The sequence below is a fragment of the Lissotriton helveticus genome, chromosome 3_1 (assembly GCF_964261635.1).
Source record: "Lissotriton helveticus chromosome 3_1, aLisHel1.1, whole genome shotgun sequence".
NCBI lineage: Eukaryota > Metazoa > Chordata > Amphibia > Caudata > Salamandridae > Lissotriton > Lissotriton helveticus.
This window is the reverse complement of record NC_136061.1, coordinates 86,609,276-86,636,281: the sequence shown is the minus strand read 5'-3', so window position 1 is coordinate 86,636,281 and position 27,006 is coordinate 86,609,276. Positions and strand designations below refer to the sequence as shown.

Sequence of the window (27,006 nt, the reverse complement as noted above, 5' to 3'; positions counted from 1 at the left end):
CATGCTCTATTTGCAGCACTGAACATTTTCAAAGAAGGCGAAGCAGCAACATTCATTGGAGACACTCACCCTCACTAACCCTCACGCCCTCATCCCCCTCACTCGCCCTCACCCCCCCTGACCCCTCACACACCTCCTCACCCTCACACCCCCTCACTCTCACACACCCTCACATACCCTCACACACCCTCACACACCCTCCCTGACCCTCACACACCCTCACACACCCTCACACCCCCTCACACCCTCACACCCCCTCACCTTCACACACCCTCACTCACCCCCTCACACTCACACCCCCTCACCCTCACACCCCTCACCCTCACACCCTCACACCCCCTCACCCTCACACCCCCTCACCCTCACACACTCTCACCCTCACACACTCTCACCCTCACACACTCTCACCCTCACACACCCTCACCCTCACACCCCTCACATACCCTCACATACCCTCACACACCCTCACTCACCCTCACTCACCCTCACACACCCTCACACACCCTCACACACCCTCACACACCCTCACTCACCCTCACACCCTCACCCTCACACCCTCTCACCCTCTCACCCCCTCACCCTCACACACCCTCACCCTCACACACCCTCACCCCCCCTCACTCACCCTCACACACACACACACACCCTCACATACCCTTACCAGCATAGCATAACAAAACATAGCATAGCATAACGAAACACAGCATAGCATAACAAACAAAAGCATAGGATAGCAAAAGCACAGCATAACAAAACAAAGCATAGGATAGCAAAACACAACAAAACATAGCATAGCAAAACACAACAATTCATAGCATAACAAAACACAACAAAACACCATAGCATAACAAAACAAAGCATAGCAAAACAAAGCATATCATAGTAAAACAACAAAACATAGCATAACACAACAAAACATAGAACAAAACATAGCAGAACAAAACATAGCATAACAAAACATAGCATAACAAAACATAGCATAACAAATCATAGCATAACAAAACATAGCATAACACAGCAAAACATAGAATAGCATAACAAAACATAGCATAACACAGCAAAACATAGAATAGCATAACAAAACAAACCATAGCATAACATAACAAAGAATAGCAAAACAAAACATAGCATAGTAAAACAAACCATAGCATAACATAACAAAGAATAGCAAAACAAAACATAGCATAGTAAAACAAAACATAGCATAGCATAACATAACACAACAAAACAGCAGAACAAAACAGCAGAACATAACAAAACATAGCAAAGCATAGGATAGCAAAACAAAACATAGCATAGCAAAACATAGCATATCATAGTAAAACAACAAAACATAGCATAACATAACACAACAAACCATAGCAGAACAAAACATAGCATAACAAAACATAGCATAACAAATCATAGCATAACAAAACATAGCATAACAAAACATAGCATAACAAAACATAGCATAACATAACAAAACATAGCAAAGCATAGGATAGCAAAACAAAACATAGCATAGCAAAACATAGCATATCATAGTAAAACAACAAAACATAGCATAACACAACAAACCATAGCAGAACAAAACATAGCATAACAAAACATAGCATAACAAAACATAGCATAACAAATCATAGCATAACCAAACATAGCATAACAAAACATAGCATAACAAAACAGCAGAACATAACAAAACATAGCATAACACAGCAAAACATAGAATAGCATAACAAAACAAACCATAGCATAACATAGAATAGCATAACAAAACAAAACATAACAAAGAATAGCAAAACAAAACATAGCATAGTAAAACAAAACAAACCATAGCATAGCATAACATAACACAACAAAACAGCAGAACAAAACAGCAGAAAACAACAAAACATAGCAAAACAAAGCATAGGATAGCATAGCAAAACATAGCATAACATAACTTAAAACATAACATAGCATAGCAAAACATAGAATAGCATAGCATAGGAAAACATAGAATAGCATAGCAACACAACAAAACAGCAGAACAAAACAGCAGAACATAACAAAACATAGCAAAACAAAGCATAGGATAGCAAAACAAAAAATAGCATAGCAAAACATAGCATATCATAGTAAAACAACAAAACATAGCATAACAAAACACAGCAAAGCATAACACAGCAAAGCATAGGATAGCAAAACACAGCAAAGCATAGGATAGCAAAACACAGCAAAGCATAGGATAGCAAAACACAGCAAAGCATAGGATAGCAAAACACAGCAAAGCATAGGATAGCAAACCACAGCAAAGCTTAGGATAGCAAACCACAGCAAAGCGTAGGATAGCAAAACACAGCAAAGCGTAGGATAGCGAAACACAGCATAACATAGCGCAACATAGCGCATAGCATAGCGCATAACATAGCGCATAGCGCATGACAGCGCATCACATAGCACATAGCGCATAACATAGCGCATAACATAGCGCATAACATAGCGCATAGCGCATAACATAGCGCATAACATAGCGCATAGCGCATAACATAGCGCAACACATAGCGTATAGCGCATAGCATAGCGCATAGCATAGCGCATAGCACATAACATAGCGCATAACATAGCGCATAGCGCATAGCATAGCGCATAGCATAGCGCATAACATAGCGCATAACATAGCGCATAGCGCATAACATAGCGCAACACATAGCGCATAGCGCATAACATAGCGTATAGTGCATAACATAGCGCATAGCGCATAACATAGCGCATAGCATAGCGCATAGCATAGCGCATAACATAGCGCATAACATAGCGCATAACATAGCGCATAGCGCATAACATAGCGCATAACATAGCGCATAGAGCATAGCGCATAGAGCATAACATAGCGCATAACATAGCGCATAACATAGCGCATAACATAGCGCATAACATAGCGCATAGCATAGCGCAACATAGCGCATAGCATAGCGCATAGCGCATAACATAGCGCATAGCGCATGACAGCGCATCACATAGCACATAGCGCATAACATAGCGCATAACATAGCGCATAACATAGCGCATAACATAGCGCATAACATAGCGCATAACATATAACATAGCGCATAACATAGCGCAACATAGCGCATAGCGCATAACATAGCGCATAACATATAACATAGCGCATAACATAGCGCAAAACATAGCGCATAACATATAACATAGCGCAAAACATAGCGCAAAACATAGCGCATAACATAGCGCATAACATAGCGCATAGCGCATAACGCATAGCGCATAACATAGCGCATAACATAGCGCATAACATAGCGCATACCTAAGCTAACCAAGCATAGCGCATAACCTAACCTAACCAAGCATAGCGCATAACCTAACCTAACCAAGCATAGCGCATAACCTAACCTAACCAAGCATAGCGCATAACCTAACCTAACCAAGCATAGCGCATAACCTAACCTAACCAAGCATAGCGCATAACCTAACCAAGCATAGAGCATAACCTAATCAAGCATAGAGCATAACCTAACCAAGCATAGAGCATAACCTAATCAAGCATAGAGCATAACCTAACCAAGCATAGAGCATAACCTAACCAAGCATAGAGCATAACCTAACCAAGCATAGAGCATAACCTAACCAAGCATAGAGCATAACCTAACCAAGCATAGAGCATAACCTAACCAAGCATAGAGCATAACCTAACCAAGCATAGAGCATAACCTAACCAAGCATAGAGCATAACCTAACCAAGCATAGCATAGCATAGCCTAACCAAGCATAGCCTAACCAAGCATAGCATAGCCTAGCCTAACCAAGCATAGCATAGCCTAACCAAGCATAGCATAGCTTAACAAAATACAACAAAACATAGCATAACATAACAAAACACAACAAAACATAGCATAGCATAACAAAACAAAACATAGCATAACAAAACATAGCATAGCATACCAAACACAACAAAACATAGCATAGCATAACAAAACATAGCAAAACAAAGCATAACACACCACACACACACAACCACGCACACACAACCACACACAACTATCTATCTATCTATCGCCCTCACTCTATCTATCTATCGCCCTCACTCTATCTATCGGCCTCACTCTATCTATCTAATCGCCTTCACTCTATCTATCGCCCTCACTCTATCTATCGACCTCACTCTATCTATCGACCTCACTCTATCTATCGCCCTCACTCTATCTATCGCCCTCACTCTATCTATCGCCCTCACTCTATCTATCGCCCTCACTTTATCTATCGCCCTCACTCTATCTATCAATCTATCAATCTATTAATCTATCGGCCTCACTCTATCTATCGGCCTCACTCTATCTATCGGCCTCACTCTATCTATCGGCCTCACTCTATCTATCGCAATCACGCTATCTATCGCCCTCACGCTATCTATCTATCGCCCTCACGCTATCTATCTATCGCCCTCACTCTATCTACCCATCGCCCTCACTCTATCTATCTACCTATCGCCCTCACTCTATCTATCTATCTATCTATCTATCTATCTATCTATCTATCGCCCTCATTCTATCTATTTATTTAGATACTGATTGCCATCACTCTATCTATCTGTCTAGCTATCTATCGCCCTCACTCCTATCTATCGCCCTCCCTCTATCTATCTATCGCCCTCACTCTATCTATCTATCGCCCTCACTCTATCTATCTATCCCACTCACTCTATCTATCGCATCACCACAGCATCACTAAGGGGCACAACAACAACACTATGCGCTACCACAGGATCATTGAATGCCACAGCATCACTAGTCGCCACCACAACATCACTCAGCGCCACCACAGCATCAATCTGTGCAACCATTCAACAACAACTGGGTCAAATATGATCTCTCAATGTTTCAAGCTTTATTACAAATGTCACAAAAAGAGGTTAGTATTTCACTTCTGTTCTTGGATTTTCGTCACAATAAAATACACTGAACATATTCTTCACAAAAGTTATTTACAAAAGTTTAAGCTATTGCCATTATAAATTACAATAACTTTTATTTAAGTATTAATTATTAAAAAAATTCAAAGCCATTGTTATTTGTAATATCAATACATCTAAGTCACGTGAATACAACACATATTGCATTACAAATGCTATAGGTGTCACGAGTTATAACTATTGGCATTGTAAATGACAAAGCTATTATTTTTGCTATTTTCAAAACCAACACATATATAAAAAATGTGTCATTTACAATACCAATAGCTTAAACTTTCCTAATGCGAGACCTTATGCATTGCAAATGCTTGTTTGTGGCTTTCAATCAAGTCTTCATTGCTCATAGCTGCAGTGAGCATATGCCTTTTGTCCCCTTGGTTTGTTATGTTTTCTGAAAGGTATTCAGAATACAGCACAAGATTTATGATCTCAAGACTCTCTGGCAGCACAGACATGGACAACATGCCAGCTAGAGATTGAGTACCCCGTAGACTGTAACCCATAAATCATTGGAGCATTACATGAAAATGGTGCATCTGTGAGCAACCACTCCTGTGAGTCCAACAAGAGTACCTCTTGTTAATAGGTTCCAAAGCTCCTTTCACCATGAATAGATAATCTCAAGAATATACACACATTATTTACTTTTATTAAAATCACAATCCAATTGTAGTGCATAATATATGTTTAGGTGTACACTACCTCAACAATAGTAGCTAGTGAAGCTTGTAGCAGAAATAATTGCAACTTTATACCAGTATTTTACAGTTTCCCAGCATTTCTTCTCCAACCCCTCCCTTGGCTCTAACAAAATTATTTTAGTACTTGTAGGAGCCTGTACACGTTTTTTTTAAATAGCCTTGCCTTTCACCTGCTTACCATAATGGAACACCGGAGATATTCTACAGAATGAAGGGAGCTAGTGTCCCAGCAAGCTGATGAGGTTTGTCTGGCAGTCTCTAGGTATCTGATGTTGGCCTTCGAGGAGGTTTTGTTGCTCCTGCATTTCTGAGCCCAATCTCTCTGCTCCTTGTAGGTGTGAAAATCCCTGCACCCTAATGCTGGTATGTACTTAGCTTAAATACTCTAACATTTGTGACTGTAGATACACATGCTCTGCATACTCCTGCCATCTAGTGTTGGACTTGGATGTTGCAAGTTGTTTTTATTCGTAGAAAAATCATTGAGTCACAATGTGCCCCGTGTCTCACTCCTACCTTATGTGGCAATGTGCATGGGCTCTGGCTCCATTGTTAGATTGTTTTTCTCCACCAAAGGGTTGAGATTCATACTACCTGGACTCCAGGACTCGACGTGTTCCATGTTTGCTGCTTTGAGCCCAAGCCGTAAAGACTTTCATTTGATTAAGAAGAAATAATTCTTCGGAATTTGCAATCAGTTTCTCTCTTTTTGGAGACCATTGAAAACAACCAGGTCCCTAACCACTAACCATTGGGGTTCCCACATCACTTTGGAGTTCCACATGTTCCTTCATAATCTGCTTAGAATAAAGAGGCATAGATGGTGCTGGAATCGACATCCGTCAGGAAATGCCCTCCGTGCCTCCTTGAATATCCTGGTCGACGCAATAGTTCACCAAATGCACCTTTTCTGTTACCTTTGGTGCAAGAAGACCCTTTAAGGCATGGGCTGACGCAGGATGCACATCAGGATGCAGCAGCAGTCACCCCAAACATCTTGGTGTGGCAGGCCGTCTCGAAGCCGAGGAGGAAGAGGATGTCGACTCTCCTGGCATCTCTCTGCAACAACCTGGACCAGAGGTTATCGAATATGGTACCTCTGAGGCAGAAGACTAGGAAGAGGAAAGCTTTCCACTCGTCTCCTCCGACAGCAGGCCTAGCACAAATTTGATGTCAAGAGCAGCAAGTATTGCAACCCCCCCCCCCCCCAAAACCATAAACTTCACTAGAGATCACAAACCAAGGTGGAGGACCACTGCCTAGAAGATCGAGCTTCCAGCCCTTTGCATAGGACCTGCCACCTACCGGTCCTGCACAGCCTTCAAACTCTGGTGAGCATTGAGGAAAAACACCGGAGGCAAAACGGAACTTGGCCAAGAACCCCAACAGTCCTTTAGCCCCTCGAACCTCCAGCCCTGAACAGCAGAAACACCCTTCGAAGCTGAAGGCCCCGTCAGCCCCTCTGCCATGTTCCGTGCTGAAGAGGCCGTCAGCTAAAGATGCCGTCCGCTCCAAGACCACCTTCCATGGCCGGCTCTAAGGCTAATCCTTGAAAAACGTTGAAGAATAGCTAGATGAAAAACAGACGCACTTCCATCCACCCTCTTATGGGAAAATCTTCGTCGCCCTCTCCACAAAAGACTTCCTTGTCGAGACACCGCCTGTTAAAACTCAGGTGGTTACTCCCAGAGTGGAAAAAAGGTTTAAACCTTTTTCCTCTGACCCCACTTACAACAAGGGAAACCCTCCCCCAGACTCCCTGGAAGTCCATCACACCTGTAAACTGGTTACTGCCCAGGGCCCACACTATGCCTCATGCCTGACAAAGAGAGTAAGAGGATAGATGCTGCCGGTAAGAGGGTGGCAGTAGGGGCGGGCACCCATATTGCCAGCTTCGTAAGTCTTCTCTCAGGGTATGATAGAACATGGGCGGAAATAGAGGGCCTGTTACAGCACTTCTCTGAGTTGTTCCGACGTAGAGGGAATTGTATCAGGAGGCAAAACCATCTCTAATTCTCCATACAATGGACCCTGGGTAGGGGTGATGTGGCAGCCAGAGGGGTTAACACCTACATAATACTCTGCCATTACTGTTGGTCATGAAGCTCGGACATTAGGCCTTATGTTCAGCAACACCTCATTAATGTACGTTTTGACAGCAACATCTCTTCAGCCCCCAGGTGGACGCCGTGCATGAAAAAATTAAGAAAGACCCGAAGATAGCCATATTGATGATTGCCCTCTAGCAGACATCCACCAAGGGCTTCTTTAATAATAATATGGATGTATGATGGAACCACACATATCACTACCAAGCATGCCTTTATAATGCAGTAGTTACAACGCGGGTACCGTTACCATGCGTTTCCTTTACCATGCAGGATGTTACAATGATTCTGCCTTTACCACACAAGCCTTTGCAACTCCCCCCTACTCCACCGGCTCCAGCCCTGAGCACAAAATCCAGCCTCATGCACCAAAGCCAGCCCCTTACACTACCACCTCAGGCCCCCACCGCTAAAATAGAAAAAAATCCCAGTCCTGAGTCCTAAAGCCGGACCCGCCGCAGCACTAAAACCAACTTCTATTCCGAATTCCGGCCCTGGGCCCTAAAACGCCCTTGTGTGGAATCCCCCATACCTATGGCAGGAAAAGAGGGGTTGACGCTGTACGAGTTACACTTGGTCAAATCTGATGTGCAGGCTTTATTTTTTTGGGTAAAGTGAAAGCAAAAGACTGACCTCTATCCTTTCGCCGGTTTCGGTGCCTGTAGCGGGCCACTTCATCACTGATTTCTTTTAACTCTCATTTGCCCTTACCACCTTTACACCACATATTCCCTTATCGTTCCTACCTTTACAACATAATTAGTCATAAAGGTATGCGTGGTAAAGACATACTCGAAAAATCACGCGTGGTAAAGGCTATACATGGTAACGGTAGTGTCGCTACAAGTTCCGCGTGGTAAAGGCAATGCCTGGTAAGAGCTGTGTTGTAATGGCTGTTTCCCCAAACATTTACAGAGGGAGCTAAGGCCACTTCCCCCACACGGCCCGGTCACATCAAAGACTTCAACATTCGTACTACCAACAAAGGGGCACAGGTTATATTTGAGGGTCCTTCCTTCCGTGGAAATAACATTAAAAGGGCAGGGGTAGAGGCACTCGCACCAAGAGAGCCTTCACATCTAAACATTGACTGACCAACCTGTCTGCCCCGCCCCAAAACCACCCCCCCTCTCTCCCAGCCCTTGATCACACATCTGTCCGGAGGGAAACTAAAGGGATTTCTTCCAGAGTGGAGGAAATCTCAGACCGGTGGGTTCAAGGTACAAGCACGGGTATTGCCTAGAACTTGTTTCAGTCCCACCAAACCTTCCACTCTGTGCACACACCCTAAGTACAGCACACCTCTTCCTCCTATAAGAGGAGGTGCACGCGCTCCTTCTCATAGGGGCCATGGGGCTGGTGCATTATAACACCAGGGTTAAGTGGTTTACTCACTATACCATTCTCTCAGAACATTTTTATATGGCAACACCACAGGATGTCACCCTCTTCTGTAACAAACTACTTCATAACTGCACAAGATCTGTAGGATGTCTTCTTCCCACACACGATCTACCCTGCTTAACCATGCCACCTTCGCTTCCTGGTAAGTGAGCAATTCATAGTGTTGCCTTTCAGGGTTATCATACCCTCAAGGGAGTTTACAAAATGTCTAGTGCTTGTTACTGCTTATCTTAGAAGTGGAGACTTCCACAATTGTCTTATGAGGACTTCCGGCAGGCAGCCGTACTTACCACACACACAAGCTGACGTCTCCCTGCTTTACAGCTTAGGCTTTACAATAAACACCACCAAGTCTCATCACCAATCTCTACAGATGTATCCCTTTCTAGGATGGATTCTCAGTGCCATTCCCAGTAAAGCGTACCCGAACCATCAAAGAATGCGAGCCTTTCTGCAGCCACACCTCATTTTCAGCCACATCATAACTTCCCAGTCAGAACAGGGATGCACTTCCTAGCAATGATGGGTCCCTGCATCTCCATAGTACCCATGCCAGACTGCACATGCCCCAGTTGCAGGAGTGCCACAGTGGTCACTGACACAGGGTCATCTAGTGTTGGTAAGAACCATTACCCATCACTCTCTGGAGTGGTGGAATAGCAATAATCTAGTGCAGGGCAGGCCCTCGTACCCCCTGTTCCACACCTGACCATTACTACAGGCTCATCCCTTTTAGGCTGAGTTGTGAATATACACATCATAACAGGCCCTCCCACCTGTGGTCACCCCAGCAACAGGGGTTCTAGTACACTACCTAGTAATTTGTGCTATTCACCTAGGGCCAGATGTACAAAGAGGTTTAGCATTTGCAAACACTCTAAATCTGTAAATTATTCCTGTGTGGGTAGAAAATCATAATGGGTTGTAATTTATGACCTACCTTATTAGTATTCGTGAGGTAAGTTGAATTGTGATCCTCTATGATCCTGCATATTGTGAACTGACCTATTGGCATACAGGTTGATTCACAAATTACCATACTGGTTGCAAATTGTGACTAAATGTAAATGTAAATGTAAATGTAGTATACTTGTAAAGCGCACAGCTGCCCCAGCAACGGGGCGTCCCGGCGCTGTATAACTCTGGGGAACCCGTCCTGGCTTTCCCTGTGGGATGGTCCCTTGCTGGGAGTCCCCAAGGTGGAGCCAGGCATCCCCGGAATTGGTGGGGCCGTTGTGGAGATGAGGCAAGCTAATGCCCAGAGTTGCCGAGTGGAACCCCTGATTAGAGTAAGCACCGAAGCTATCGAGTCCGCTGACCAAGGTCCACGACCCTGCCGCGTCAGGAATTGAACCCTGGTCCCGGGCTGACTTCTGCTCTCAGGCCTGCCGCCTCTAACCAGTGAGCCACACCACTCCACACCAGTGACCAGTGTTTAGTACATCTGGCCCCTAGCTCTCAAAGCCTTCTATTAGAATATTCAGGGCAAAGTAGTTCTAGTGAAAACTGATAAAAATGACTGCCATACATTACTTAATATAGTACCTAAATAAACAGGGCAGCAGTCCACATTCACCACAAGTTTCAGCACTGGCGCAAAACACTTGGCCTTGGGTGACTCACCATTGAAAGCACCTCCTAGCAGAGGACTTGACACATTGGACAAAGACTTTACAGACCAGCTCAGCAGAACACATCAACAAGTCTTCGAGTGGGAACTCCACTCCCAAGAGAGACCAATTTGGATCCATCTATACAACATTATGTACAAAATACTGTCGTCCACTTTCTGCACCTTACTACTATAGCTGATGACATTTGTTTCCTTTCTACTAGGGCCTGACGTGCTACCACTCCTGGGCACTGCTACTAAAGCAGTTGAAACTTTATTTCAACACGGGCTAAGTCATTTTCGGGCAAGTCGTTGTACAGCTTGCCCGGCCCCGGAACTCGTTGTTCTGGAGTCGTTATTCAGGATGTTTCCCACTTTTGTTCACTTATGATTGCGGTTTAATAAATGCTAGAAGAAGAATGCATAATTTGAACCCTCTTGTCCTGCCATATGATTGTAGCCACTGTCACTGAGAGTGGATATGTATTTGTCAGCCAATCCTCCTCCTATTTCATTACTTGTAATGCAATACCTCCTACAATAGAAGTGTCTTACCTTTGTTGCTCATGACATTAATATCTTGGAATCGAGCATGCAGCAAATGTTATGACTTTTTTCAGAGACAAAGGAAATTAATTGGAAGCATAACAGTTCTACTGCCCGTGAACCTAACCCAAGTGGCCTTTCAGTGGTAAGTATGTCCCCTAAATTGTGCCAGCGGCAACTGAATGGCAATGCTTTGAGTCATAAATTAGAACCTTTGTCAAAAGAGGGTGTTCACTTTAACGCTTATTGCTAAAAAAAAAAACACGTGCAATCAGAAATCTCGGTGGTTTTGCTTTTTATGTTGCTTTGTAGGTCAAGCTGTTATGTTTATATGCGGCCCGTGTGCGGCTTTACACTGCTTTCCGGGCTCGTGGAGTCTTGGTTACTGAGCTCATATTGCAAGCTGCCTCTCATGTGCTACTCCCCCTTGCGAACATTTTTTAAATATATATTTTATTTGTTTACTTATTTTATGGTGGAGGCCACCCCGCTACCTATTTAAAATGTTTTATTTTAAAAAAAAACAAAAAAAAACACTTTTGTGCTGCTTCTTTTCATTTTTAATTTTTAATTTTTTTTATTTACAGATCGATTAAAGATTTGTAAAAAAAAATGATGCCTGCTTCATTTTATAGGCGTGTCTGCACCTACAAAATGAAGCGGCTGCTGTGTCTTAAGCACATTTCTTCTTTTCGGTCATGCTCAAGGGCATTGGCAAAGCCAACAGGTCCCAAAGGTGAGACCTACAGGTCTTGCCAGTGCTTGCTTTAATACGTGTTCCTGTAATCTGCAGTTAAATCTTCTATTGTTTTATTTAATGTAATGAGAATGTCAGTGTTGCAGAATCTAAATCACAAGCGAGTAACCTTTTCAATCACCTGCATGTAAACAGTGGCGAAAGTAGTGAAATTGCCTCTGTTCATTCGCTCGACCTCGGACCTGGGGATCTGGGTTCGAGTCTCGGTAACGACGCCAAAAACCTCCTGTGATTCTGGGCAAATCACTTAATCTCCCCGTGCCTAAAATGAATGCGTGTCCTCATGTAACGTAACTGGTGCTATGTAAAGCGCTCTGATACCTGATTCAGTTTGGGTCTAGTTCGCGCTATATAAAACTCTGCAAAAAAAAAAAAAAAAAATATGTGATTATTCTTATTTACTGCAAAAAAGCTGGCATTTCAGTTTCTCAACTGCATTGTTGGCAAATGCTTTGGAGCGCCATATGGAAAAACAACATTTTCAGATGGCTGGTTTGTGCTGTGTGATTAAGCAGACAGCATTATGAATGTTTTTTCAATGAACATATGTAGTTTCTTGAAATAAACAGAACTAGAAATGAAAGACCAGCTTCCTTTACTTTTTTTAAACATTTCTACTGTTAATTGGTGCAGTAAAATTACATATCCTCTTGCCATATACACACATATTTTGCAGTCGTTTAAGAAAAGTTGATTTTTCAGCTTCTGTGTCATTCTTAGCAAATCCAAACTTGTTTTACTGGAAGGAGATTTTGGGTGTGCTTCCCGAGAATTAGAGAGATTTCTTTTATCTTTAATTTCGGTTGTTCAAGAAGAAAAGTTGTGCATCGTCTGGAGCAGCAACTGCCAGATGGTGTGAGTTTTTGAGCGAGATATTCTTGGTTGCGACAGTGCAAGCCTTTATGAATAATACATGCAAATTTAAAGAAGGTTCTGGTTTCGATGGGGAGCTAGTTGAATAAGATTAGCACAAAGGAAATGTGATCTTAGTGTCCTGTTTTCTTAGTTCAGTACTGCCTTCATAGGGGCAGGTGAGTTTTGTGAATGCTAGAAAGGAGAGTATTTCTGTAATTGAGTCTGGAGATGACTACAACCTGTAGAGCATGTTTAACGAAGAGTCTGGAATAAAAGGTTTTATGTTTTTTAGAAGTAGGAGTTGGAATTGGAAGCTTTTTGTTGTGTGTTTGCTTGAAGATTTAGATTCTTGTCAACGGTGAGCCTAAGGATTTGGAGTCAGTCATTTTGGGATCGCAGTCTAGTGCATTTAAAGAATGTATCCAATCATGGACTGGGGCGGAAGTCTTGGGGGAGCGGCTGATGAGGAGGAATCCCATTTTAAGAGGGTCGTTTAAGGTGCTTGGAAGATAGCCACGCTAGAATTTCTGTGAGGATTTGGCTGAGATGTTGGATATCTTGTTGAGATGCAAGTTTAAGGTGTAGCCGAGTTTTACCCGCATAGAGATGTTATCTTTGTCGGTTTTACAATTAAGGTCATTGGTTCAATGTATAGTTTGAAGAAAATCGGGGAAAGAGTGAAACCTTGGGGTGATTTTTTGAGTAACTATGGTTGGTTTTGCAAGACACCCGTTTGTCTAGACGTGTTTGTCTTGCTTCGCCTTTCAGTTAATACAGAATCTCCCACACGGTGGCTCAAACCCAACGATACAGGAGACATAACACAGCAACACCTTTAGAAAAGCGTTTTATTTTAGACTCTCTTTTTAGAATTAGGCTTGGGGTTTTATATTATACAATGCTCTCCAACAGAAAGGCTTTCCCAGATGCCAAATGCACAACATTCAAATACACAGATATATATATGGTCGTTTTTTTGTGATTAAATTCCTTTGATCTTCAAATCCACGGAGTCGGTGCCTGCTTTCAGAAAATGTAAGAATCCGGATTGGATCTATATATATATGTGTGTGTGTATATATATATATATATATATATATATATATATATATATATATTACATATATATATATATATTACAAGTAATAATAATACACTCGGTAAATTCAACAGTTAAATGCATGAATAATACCATGAATATAACAACAAAAGAGTAGACCAAGTCTGGAAGTGGTGTGTGTCTGAACAAGCGACTGTGAAGCAATTGGATATAGATGTTGATGAAACCAGAGACTGTTGAGTTACAAAGGTTGTTATGTACTAAAAATATGGGGAGTGAGTAGACAGGTCGTTAAACAATCCCCTCGACCCTCCACACTTGTGTTTTTTGAGTAATACCATGAATAAATAAGCAGCAAATAATATAACACTCGTGAAAATATAATGTGCTGGACGTCCTGCAAGAGATCAGAAAGGTATATACACACTAGATACGTCAAATGATTACTTTGGATGTGCACCTCACTCAGTCACACATCACAAAGAAAACACCTCAATGATCAAAGCCACTGGAACCACGCATCACAATGGCACTAGTCAGAAACAAATCACCTCACCCGATTGTTCACCCGACATCCTTGACAATTCTCGCTGGGGGGGGGCGTACACAGCTGGCTTGTATTCTCGACGGGGACTCAAGTTCGGTTTGTCTTACAGCAGTACGTCTACTCTGTAAGTGAGCACCCAACCCAACTGTCAACAAACACCAGCTTTATAGTCTCAAGACACGCAATGGAAGGTTCGAGAAACCTTCCCCCATGCCAATGGAATCTTACCAAGACTGGACAGCTTCCAAGCAAGCATTGCATGGCAGGAAGGAGTTCCCACGTTCCCTCTATAATCTTGCATGTTCCAGCCTTTATCTTGCCGAAGCTCACGAAAGCCTTCCTGGGTACAGTAAACAATCTCTCACAAAAATAATCCTTGAACGTGATTAACCCAAACAACTTGCAAGCGTGGCTGTGCACGCAGATAAAGCTCAAGCCAGACAGAGTCAGAATTCAGGATGACATGAGGCCATGTCAGAGCCAATAGTAAGAACTTCATAATACTTATCAATGCACAACACAGTGCACATTTGTGCACCACCGCTTATAGCATCACATGCTTCATTTCTCAATGTACAACACAGTGCATGTTTGTGCACCACTGCTCACAACACTGCACTTCGAGATCAAAAAGTACATTCCACACCTCCCTCTCTCTCATGCTTTCAAATGCACATCCCACACGTTCTGTTCTTGACAGCTCCCACTGAAAGACAGCAAGATTAAAAAGAAATAAACCTTTAAGAGAAGCAAGGCAAATGCAGGACGTCGTACATGCAGGCTAGGATTAAAATAATGGTAGTCAAAGGTCATGTTATGTTATGTTAACTGAGTTTATAAAGCGTGCAGCTGCCTCAGCAAAGAGGCGTCCCGGGGCTAGCAGTAGCAGGGCATGGAGGCTAAGAAACTGGGCGAAACGGCAAATGAAGAAGTGGACATAGAAAAACAGTATTAGGCCGCAGGAAAGAGGTAGGTCTTAATGGCTTTACGGAAGAACAGCAGTCTATCCAGACTACGAATCTGAAAGGGCAGAGCATTCCATAACTTGGCGGCCAAATAACGAAAGGACCGCCCCCAGCACGGAGACTGTTCACTGAAGGGATCACAGCCAAGTGTTGCCCCAGAGAGCGTAGCTGGCGTCCAGGAACGTAGGGTGCCAACAAGTTGGCCAAAAGCCCGGGAGACGCAAACTTAAGAATTTTAAAGGATAGGCAGAGAGCCTTAAATTTGATTCGCTTAGCCATGGGCAACCAATGTAATTGTCGGATAGCACCAGCTGTTGAGCATCTACGCGGGAGCCCTAGCAGGGCTCTGGCGGCTGCATTTTGGACTCGCTGGAAGCGCACCACCTGAGCCTGATTAGCTCCAAGGAGTGAAGTCTAGATAGTATGATGGACGATCAGCTGACGAATAGGTGGATCAAAGAACCCCAGCAGGGGTCTAAGTCCACGAAGAAGGCCGAAACTAGAACCTGCTACCTTCCTGGTGTGATCCTGGAAGCTGAGGGTGGAGTCCATCCAAACCCATGAGTTTTTTACCACTGTCTTGGGGACAGGCGCACTACCAAGAGAGGTAGGCCACCATTGCTCACTCCACAGGCTCCTATCTGTCCCCACCAACAACACCTCGGTTTTATTGCCGTTAAGCAGGAGGCAGTTGGAGGTCATCCACTCCGCAACTGCCGCCAGACCAATTCTAATCTTGGCAGCGTCCTGCATAGTCATCGGAGAAGGCCACCACCAACTGCGTGTCGTCAGCATAGGAGACCATAGTAAGGCCTTAGTCCCTAGCCACCGTTGCAAGCGGTTGAACGCACAGGTTAAAAAGTACAGGACTCCAAGCAGAACCCCGAGGCACCCCCTGCCCGATGCACTGGACACGCTAGAGAAACAAGGGGGGCAGTCACTTGGAATGTTCTCCCTTACAGGAAAGATTTAAACCATTCCAAGGCTAAGCCAACAACACCCGCATCTTCTAAACGGCGTAACAGAATCTTATGGGCAACCGTGTCAAATGCGGCACTGAGATCGAGCAATATCAGTGCTGCAGTGTGCCCTGTGTCCAGAGTGGTCCGCAAATGTTCGGTCATAGCCAAGAGTGCTGTCTCCGTGCTGTGTCCAGGGCGGAAGCCATTCTGTGAGGGATCCAGGGAGCCATTACTATTAAGGAACCCAGTTAAGATGTTATCACAGGGTGTCAGACCACAGGAGTGCCTCTAGCACTACGGTGTTGTGATCAGTTGGCTGAATAGGAGATAAGCCACTTGCGATCTAATCCATTTATCCCTAGAGAGGGTTTAGTAGGATTTTGTGATTGACTGTGTCAAACAAATGCTGATTGGTCTATTAGTGTGAGTAGGCAGGAATCTCCATTGTAGATGAGTTGTGATGTAGTTTTTAATACTTTTGGCAAGGACTGGAAGATAAGTTACTGGGTGGACGTTAAGGTGATTAGGGTCACCATCAGTGTTTTTCACAAGGGGAGTGACCTGCCACACTCTTAAACAGCCCGGAGTGGCTCCTTGTGGCATTGAAGTATTAATCAGCTGAGTCCAGTACTGAGCTATATCCTCACTTTTGTGAAGTGGGTGTGGTTGATTCATCGTTTCCAATAATCATTACACTCACCCTCTCATTTACTAATATGAACTTGTTTCAAACTGCACCAATTCTTCAGATTAGCCGAATACTTGATGAATTCGCTGTGGTTGTTTGCTATTTAAAGTTCTCTCTCCTTGATCTTTTCGTTGAACAAATCTCTTTTGTAGGAATGAACGTGGATTTCATCTGTCACTTGATAATATTGTATAGGGTTGTGGGGCACAAAAGGGCCGCTCTCATTCTCCATTTTAGCTTGACATCATTTTCTAATGGTGACTTTTTACATGCTTTGTGCTTACACAATATACTGAGAAATTATTATATGTGTAGTTAATTTTTTAGCAAGCATTATCATGTTATTCGTACACTGTACAAAGCTAGGCACATAGAACGTGATGCCCTTGTATTTGATTGTACGGTTGGACACAGGTTTTTGGCTCCAGATTAACCATCACATCAGCTCAACTCCTTTGACACAGTGCAATTGGAATAGTGTTTTTATTATATAAACAGGCTCTGCGTTACATTCTCCAGAGGAGCAGTTCTGCTGGGATTGTCCTGGACCGCAACACACTGACTGAAGAGCAATCCTGCTGACTCTGACCTCTATCCTGAAAATGACAATAGCCTGTTCTGCACAGAGCAGCTTCCTGATACATCATACTCGGGCAGAGGGGAGGGTTAGGCTTTCCCAAGGGATTTGACAGAGGGTACGCCCACTATGCTCTTGTTAGTATTAGGTTAGGTAGGAGTATAATCCTATAATCACATGGAAATGTTCTAATAGTTGAACTGTTTATCTTGTTCACTATTCTTGTAATGCTGGTTACAATGCTTCGTTTCTACAGCCTAATAGTCGTAGCACACTCTTTCTATTCAAGAAAACGATTGTTTCAATATATGTTTGAAAAGCCAATTCATATCTTTCTTATGAGTACCTTGGGCTTTTCAAATGTAAACAACAAAAGGGTAGATCTCTTTCCACGTTTTCCTTAGGGAGTAAGGTTCGAGGTTGCTGACATCATTTGGTACCCTGGTATAGTTAGGATTTCAGATGGGGCACTGTGAGCTAGGTAGGAACCAGGCCAACATTCTCTGATGGTATTTGCGAACTCAGTTCCCATATTCTGAAGCTTTTCTTGTTCAGATTCACAGTCCTATGTAATCGATGGGAACCCTATAACTATAGTTTCATTGGTCTGTTTCTTGCACGACCGTGTTGGTGGCTTTAGCTTTTCAGATTTAACTTTGTATTTTAGTCTTAGGGAGCAGTGGTCAAGACAGAGGGATATTGTTTCCACCTTTGCTCAATCCACCTCAGTTGTCTTCTCTCCTCCTTTAAATTTTCAGTCCCATGTTGAAGCTCAACATAATGCTAAAGTTTACAAATGTGACTCCTGTTTTGTTGTCTTCGTCCTCACAATTATTATATTCTTATTCTGTGTCCTCCCCTCTTTTTAGTGCTTGGTGTATGTGCAGCTCCCATACATGGAAGATATCAGACAATACATGTTTGCTTCACTGGAAAGCAACAAGAAAGCTATTCCCACAAGTGAGTTGGTGTTTTTTATGCTGTATTGTGTGATGTCTATCGCTCTGATTTGTGATTGGTATGGGGAATATTAGTTATTGTGAAGCTAGCTCTAGATGGGCACAATAGCTCCATTGATCTGCTCAGCCCCACCTTACCATGAACAGTGCCTATCTCCATAACTGTCTAGTGATATAAATGGGTGACAGTATTGATTTGATGTTAGAAGTGATCTTATTTCTAACTTAAAACAATGACGCTTGGGAAAGCATCGTTCATCACCTTGTAGCATTCCCTAAAATGAGGATCAATCCGCCTGATGAGGTACTTTGTCCATGCGATAATAAAAGTAAACCGAGTACATTGCACTTCATGTTGTTCTGCAACTTTTATCAGAATCTTAGATGCTTTTATCTCAAACCATTGTTTGTCACCCATAATATTAGGTCACACAATGTAGCAATGAAATTCCTGGTGACATTAGGTGACCCCCTGAAATGTTATAGTGTTGCCCTGTTCATACTGAAATCAATTAATTTGAGGAAAAATATCAGAATATAGTAGGAAATACCTGAATTGATTTAACTGATTCAGTTGTTGATTTTTCTCTAAACAATTTTGTCATGTCTCTTTTGAAGCCTAACTATTGTGAAAATACGAGAATATAGAGCACCAATGAGCACACCCTATAGTATTCACCCAGAGTACCGGATAAGTAAAATTGCTCCAGATATAAGAAACTGGAAATGCGTCACTTAACAAGTGGTAATAATCAATGAAGTTGCACAATATTGATGGTCACCCACTGCCTGTACGTTTTAGGGTTATCAGGCAGATGAGCTCTTTGGACCATCTCACTGTCTCCTAAAGAGACCAGGGACTTCTCTGCGGGACCTCACCCATACTGGACACCCAACTCCTCCCCTAAGGCTACGCTAGCCATCTGCCGGGGCGGTGCACCAGTGGGTGCGGTGGTAACCTTCTTGGCACACCTAGGATCCCCTTGGAAGTGGCACACCTGACCACAACAATAACAAGCCTTGGAACCCCTCTGAGCAGGCTTACCTGTTGGGACCCATGGCTCCTTCTCAGTAGTAGGCTGGGAACCCTTACTTTGGGGCCTGTTCTGGAGCTCCTTCTGTTTTACACTTGTCGTCGTCCCCCCCCATTCTTCTGCCAGGGACCCTGCCTACCCTTGGCAGAGTCTCCCACGCTACCTTTTTGGCTCCTGGTGCTGACCCAGGGGTCCGCCTCCACAGCAAGCTTCTTGGGATCAGTCAGCTTACTGTTAATGTGCCAGGTCTAACTATCGCTAATGATCCTAAAGAAAGCTATGGGATTACTAGACCAGATTCTACGTGAGACGCACATCTTTTTAGGGTGAATTAAATGCCTCTTGTTTCCATAACTGGCTAGTGACATCAATGGGTGACGGTATCAATTTGATATTATAAGTGATTAGAATGCCAAGATCCCCTCCTGGGTGATAATATAGCATAACTCTTTATTAATCATTAATGACAAGGCTGCCTGACCCCTGATTACAATTGTAAATTCAGAAGACCTCGCCTCCCAAAGCTAAATTTTGACCCAGGAAACACTAACAAATTAACAATTATTATGAAAATCACTATTATAAAGTGTGTGTTTTCCAGAGACAGTACTCCGGTGATCATTCATATCTCCTGAAAAGAAACAGTAGGAGTGAGGGGAACATAATAAACCATATGTGCTTATATATTATTGCACTCCATCTTACTCATAGTGGCCCAGTGATGAGATGGAAGAGCTGCAAGTGGCAATACACCTGCTCTCTATTCCCTTTGTCTTCATTGTTCCACAGAAAGGCCCATACACAGTGGTCATCCTGTGATAAAACTGTCCACTCCTGTGTATACCAGTCTTGCACCTGAGCTAAGTCCAGAGAGGTATTTTAGATGCCGACAGTGATCCGCCCTGATGCAGGGTACGCTGCTCTCCCCTTTTGTCTCGTTTTGTTATTCATTGATGAATAAAAGGGCCTATACATTGAATAAAATGAGCTATACTTGCTTTGCTTCCCTCTTGTTTCCCATCTTTGCCTTTTATTAGTACCTGAGGAACCAGATTTTAAAATTACCCAAGCAGCAAAGGTTTACCAGTGTAAGTCTCTCTGGATTAGGAGGAGGAAGCACATTTTGTTTTGGATGAAATACGGTAGTGGTGTGAAAAACAGTCAGAAGAGGGTTATTAGAGGATTGAGGGGTGTCACTCATAATGGCATTGCCCATGCATAAGCAGACTATGATTAAGACCTGAGCTGATTTTCTCAGTTGTTTGGGAAATAGGAGTTGTATTCTCTTAAGTGACTGCTGATGAAAATTGACAAGTTAGGGAGTAATTTTCTAACCTAAGATCAACAGGAAGTGTTAGATCAAATATGTTTAATTTACATTTGAATGCGATGAAGGGGGAATTCTATTTTCTGGGCGTCAACATCAGAATGTTAGGCGTTCCCTGCTAGAGTTTCTAGAGACAAGATTGAAGTGAAGATGTTTAAAATTAAAAGCATTTCATATATCCATATTTGCTGTCACACCCATACTAGTGGATGGTGATTCTTGTGTCTGCCAAAATACATACCCACTAGATCTACGTACAGCAAAGGTTTGCACCAAACCACTATGAAGTATAAAGCTTTTGGGATTAATTCGGTACTACGAGTGAGCCAATTCCGATTTTGAGAGGAGTGAACATATCAATGCCAATTAGATTCCCTGTGTTAGACTAATTTTCTGATTTGTTACCTTTGCCTCAAATTGTAAAGCGCTCTGATATCCTTCGGGATCAAGTTTGCGCTATATAAAACTTTATAAATAAATAAAGCAGATATGCAGTGACCTTTTTTTTTTTTTTTTTATTCAAATCTTTTTTATGAGGAATAGAGATGAAAATAAAGACAATACAATAAATCTTCCAAGGTACAAATGGATAAATGTTGGCATAATGACACTTACAATAATCAAAGTCAAGTCAGAGAGAGAAAAGAGAAGAAAAGGGGGAGAGAGAAAGAAAGGAAACACGAGAAGAAGAGAGAGAGAAGAGAGAGGACAGGTGTATCCATAGAGCAACAGCAGTCAGTTTACCGAGACCTGGTTCATTGTACACGTAGCAGGAAATATACAGTATGCAAACACAGCAAACACCCAAATTCTATATAGAGTCTACGTAAGTAAGCTGGCCATTGAGACGTGCATCATGGGGGTTCAAAATGGGAGGATGACGCATCCAGGGATAACCAGAGTTTATTGTTCGAAGGCTTCCACTTGGCTGACTGTAGCGCAGGATTGTCCGCCCCCCTCAAGAAGGAAAGCCATTCCAGCCACATTTTAAAGTTGACTTCAGCAAAGTTCTTCCATTTATAAAGTATGACCTTGCACGCCAATGTCAACATGATATCAAGCAATTGTCTGTCATGAATGTCCGGCAATTGTGTTTCTAGAGGACTCAAAATGACATATATAAATTCCTGTGCAGGCGTGATACCAAATACTTGTTGAATATATGTGAATATTTTACTCCAAAATGATTTTAATAGGGGACAATTAAAAAGCATGTGTGCCAAGTCACTAGGTGCCTTTTGGCAGTTCCAACAGTCGGGCGTATCCCTCAGTTTACATTTAAACAATTTCTGGGGAGTCCAGAACACTCTGTTCAACAACATATACTTCGTTTGACATAGAATCGGGGAAACCTTGTTTGTTAATGCGGCATTGTGTATCACCTCCCAATCTATCGTTATACCTGTGGAGTTAGGCTCTGATTCCCACTTACTTTCGGTCAACCTGTGTGGCTTCTTAGGCAGGGGAAGGAGCAGTTTATATATTCTGGATACAAAATGGTCAGCATGGTATAGTATCCGGAGACGGGTCACCAGCCAAGGCAAGTCTGTAGTGAGGGGACATTTGGAGATAGCGGCTTTCAGTTTCAGGAATTGGTAGAATTCTATAGGTGGTAAATTAAATTTCTCTTGTAGTGTCGAGAAGGGTAGGGGCCTGCCATTTTCATAAAGGTCATTCACTATATGTATACCCTTTGCAGCCCACACTTCCCAATAAAGGGTCTTTCCCTCTATCCGGAGCATAGGGTTATGCCATAAAGAGAGTAGGGTAGATCTCTTGATCACCGAAGCAGTTTTATGGGACTGGTCAAGTCGGAGGAGTGCTCTTCTGGTATTTAGTAGAATGTATTTAGAGTGAGGTACATGGGACAAGTCCATGGTGAGGAGAGCAGAGAGGGGTGCCTGTGCCATTAACGACTTTTCGATAGTTAGCCACACTGGAGTATAGGATGTAGCATCGACCAGCCAAAGGGCCCCTTGCTTACAGAGGAAGGCTGTTTGGTAGTTCCTGAACGAGGGCAGGTCCAGGCCGCCCTTTTCTTTTGCTAGTTGCAGCTTTTTCAGTGATATCCTGGCTTTTTTCCCTCGCCACAGGAACTCTCCAAACAACCTGTCTACCTTCTTGATGAATTCATCCGAGAAAGTCATGGGGAGCATGCAAGCTAGGTAGTTAACTAGAGGCGTGCACATCATTTTAAGGGTCTCAACCCTACCCCACCAGGACAAAAATTTAGGTGACCAGCTATCTAGCAGCGTGGATATCTTTTTTAACGTTAGGTCTTCATTCAATTTCAGGGTCGTGATCAAGTCCTTCTCAAAATCTAAGCCCAAATATTTTAAAGCTTTTGGTTGCCAAGTGAGGCCAGATGAGCCCAGAATCTTTTTACCCCCGATGTTGTTCAGCAACTTAACTTCTGTTTTGTCCTTATTCAGTTTATACCCTGAAACTCTAAAGAACCCCTCAATTGTGTCCATTAAGGCCGGGATAGCCTCATCGGCTTTTTCCGTTAGGATCAGCACATCGTCGGCATATGCAGTCAAATTTACAGTGCAGTCACCAAATGGAATACCAGCAATGGCTTCATTATGTCTAATATGCCACAAAAAAGGTTCTATTGCTAGTAAGAACAGAGATGGTGATAATGGGCATCCTTGTCTCGTCCCCTGTTGCAAGCAAAAAGAAGAAGAGAAGGAGCCACCCGCTCTGACCTTAGCAGTAGGGCCGGCATACAAAGCCATTACAAGTTTAGTAAACGTTTCACCTAGGTTAAAGTTGTGTAAAACTGCCTCAAGGAAGGACCAATCTACCTTGTCGAAGGCTTTTTCCGCATCCAGTGTGACAGCTACCGTGGGAGTATTCAGAAGTTTTGCTTTTTCTAAGGCATGGGCTAGTACTCTGGTGTTATCACTAGACAGTCTATGTTTTAAGAAACCCGCTTGAGATGGGTGTACGAGGTTAGGAAGGACTTTCTGTAAACGGGCTGATAAAATCATGGCTAATATCTTACAATCTAGATTAATCAGGGAAATCAGCCTATAATTTTTTGGTAACGATGGGTCTTTTGCCGTCTTTAGGCAGAACTGCAATGGTCGCTTCTGCTAACGTGCCCTTCACCTCCCCTGACTCTGTGAATTCGTGAAAGAGGTTCAGAAGAGGTTTAACCAAATCTGATGTAAAACTTTTATAGAATTTGGCTGTAAAGCCATCCGGGCCTGGAGCTTTCCTACATTTCAACCCCCTGATCGCTTTTTCTACTTCATTGGCCGAGACCGGCTCATTAAGACTGAGTTGTTCTTCAGGCTTTAGCTTTGGCAGAACACACTCCTGTAGATATTCATGAATTTTGTCCTCAGCCACCAATTCATTTTTAGCGTATAAGCCCTCGTAGAAGTCTTTAAAGACCTCAGTTATTTTTTGGGGGTCCGAATGAAGAACTCCCGCAGAGTCCCTGATAACATTAATAGCATTCTTTTGCACCTTGAATTTTAAGTATGCCGCCTGGCTCTTACCGGCTTTGTTAGATTCGCAGAGCTTAAACCTTCGCTTTCTGTCTAGCCACACCCCCGCCCTTTCACTCACTAGCTTATTATATTCGTATTTTCTGTTGGTCATGATATTGAGTGTCTCCCGGTCCCTTGTCATTTGGTGTTTGCTCTCCAGGGTAGCTATCTCAGCCTCCAACCTCTCCAGCTTTGCATTGCAGTCTCTGTTCATTGCTGAGCGAATTTTGATGCATACCCCCCTTATTGTACTTTTCAAAGCCTCCCATCGCACTAGGTCTGAGGTCTCCCCTCTCGCATTAATCTCCAAATAGGACCTAATAGCTGTTAAAATTTCAGTTCTATATTGTTCTTTGTGTAAGATTTCCTCATTTAGTCTCCAGGACGTTTGTTTAGGGGACGGTTTAATGTTACTGATGGACAGGGATATGCATGAATGGTCTGACAGTACCCTTGGTTCAATTGATGTATCTTCTATTCTCGAAATGCCATTTTGTGTAATGAAAATGTAATCAATGCGTGAGAACGAATCGTGGGGGGGAGAGTAGAATGTGTAGTCCCTATCAGTAGGGTGCTGTATTCTCCATGCATCAATTAAATGAAATTGTTGACATAATTTGAGAAAGGCATTATGTGATTTGTTCGGTTTGAATACACACTTCGAGTCTCTATCTAAGGCCGGGTCAAATGGGAGATTAAAATCACCCCCAATTATATGAACCGCTGTATGGGGTATCGTTGCAATCTGTTTGACTAAGCCCTGCCAAAATTCTAAGTCATTAGCGTTAGGTGCGTAGACGTTAGTGACAAAGAATTCCGTGTTATCTCTAGAAAGTATCACCGTGACCCAGCGTCCCTTTTCATCTGATTCGGAAGACAGCAATTCTACCTTGGACTTTTTTGACAATAAAACCAGAACTCCATTCTTTTTACCAAGTGCACTAGAACCTACAACCTCCGAATAAAACTTGTTGCGCAGAGTGTAGAATTGTTTAGCATCTAGTTTAGTCTCTTGCAACATGACAATGTCCCCTTTCTGTCTGCGCACATAGTCCAATATCTTCTGTTTTTTAACGGGCTGATTCAGACCTTTAACATTTATAGACAGAATCTTTAGTCGGTCAAGTGAGGTTGTCCCAAGCGGAGTGGAAAGCGTTGCATGTGACATTTACAGTATTGTATGTATCATGACTGCTCCATGAGTTCCAATGAAAAACATGTTACACAACGTATTATGCAAAGAACACACAGTTTTGCTCCATATGATGCAGAACGGGCGGAAACTATGAGCAGACATTTGGGCGCCCAAGGATAGAGCACGACTGGTCTGAATGTAGGTATACAAATACAACATATGCATGATACAACTTGTCCAATCAAGAGCAAGGAGATAGATCAGAAGGAAAAGGAATGGCAGTGAAAAGAGAAGAGGAAGAAGAAAGCAGAAAGAAGGAAAAAGAGAAAGGAAAAGAAAAAACACAAACCACAAAACACAACACCCATCCCCCCCAATGCCCCACATCCCCCCACCCCACCCTCCCCAACTGTAGTACAGAAGCATGGCGACGTCGAGGAAAACCGCAGCAACCGCAGTAACCCTCCCGTCCAAACTAGTCATGTATAGACATTGGAACAGCTATGCACAATGCAAAATACATATTATCATAATGTAAGCAGTGGAACGTTGGAATGGTATAGCAGAATCAACATTAAATCAACAATGTGCCCCCACTTTATAATCTAGATAGACCAACAAATAATCCTGAGTGTCAACTGAATTCTAACTATCGAACGGTAAGTAGAGAGTACAACAAGGGCCATTGGAGGGTATTGTGGCACCATATCCTTCATTTAAGGCCCGTAATGGCTAGTAGGTTATAGGTCCATATATCAATGTCAGGTAACCCAAGTAGAAACAATAAATTGTCAGTAACATTTCCTAAAACAGAGAGTCTCAGCATGGTTGGTGTAAAATCCGATCAACTCCGAACCACCCCACCAGTAACCCAGATACTGGATTAAGTCAGCTCAATTCAGGATTTTTAAATCGATAACCATAGATCTACACCAGGTCAAGACTAGAGAAGTAAAGTAAAGAAACTTCCAGGGCTTTAGTTCAAGCCCTTACACCAATTTTCGAAGCACCATAAAACTTCCAGTGCTGGATGGTGCACATGAACTGGAGACCTTACCCTAAAGACACATTGCAATTGACAAGCCCATAGGCTTGTAAAAGTAACAGAGCAGAGATGACTTAATGAACGCACTAGAACTCGGACGTGGTCATTTGTATCCTGAGGCTGAGGCCGAATCTGCTAGACTGTCTGGGTTATTAGTCTCCATGTCGCGTTCCATATCTCGTTCTTCCACGTCTTCAAGCATGCGTTTGAGCTTCCTAGGGTCCGTGAAGTAGTGAGACGATCCACGTATTGTCACCCTGTACTTCGCCGGGCCCA

General features: G+C 43.0%; 1 protein-coding gene across 1 annotated transcript in view; it reads left to right on the top strand.

The window, feature by feature from the left end:
- Nucleotides 1-27,006, top strand: part of XRCC5 (X-ray repair cross complementing 5) — a 511,073-nt gene that overhangs the window by 161,760 nt on the left and 322,307 nt on the right. The window contains exon 12 of the mRNA XM_078679276.1: nucleotides 18,600-18,690. Within this exon, the coding sequence (XP_078535402.1) occupies nucleotides 18,600-18,690 (91 nt within the window). The remainder of the gene's footprint in view (nucleotides 1-18,599; nucleotides 18,691-27,006) is intronic.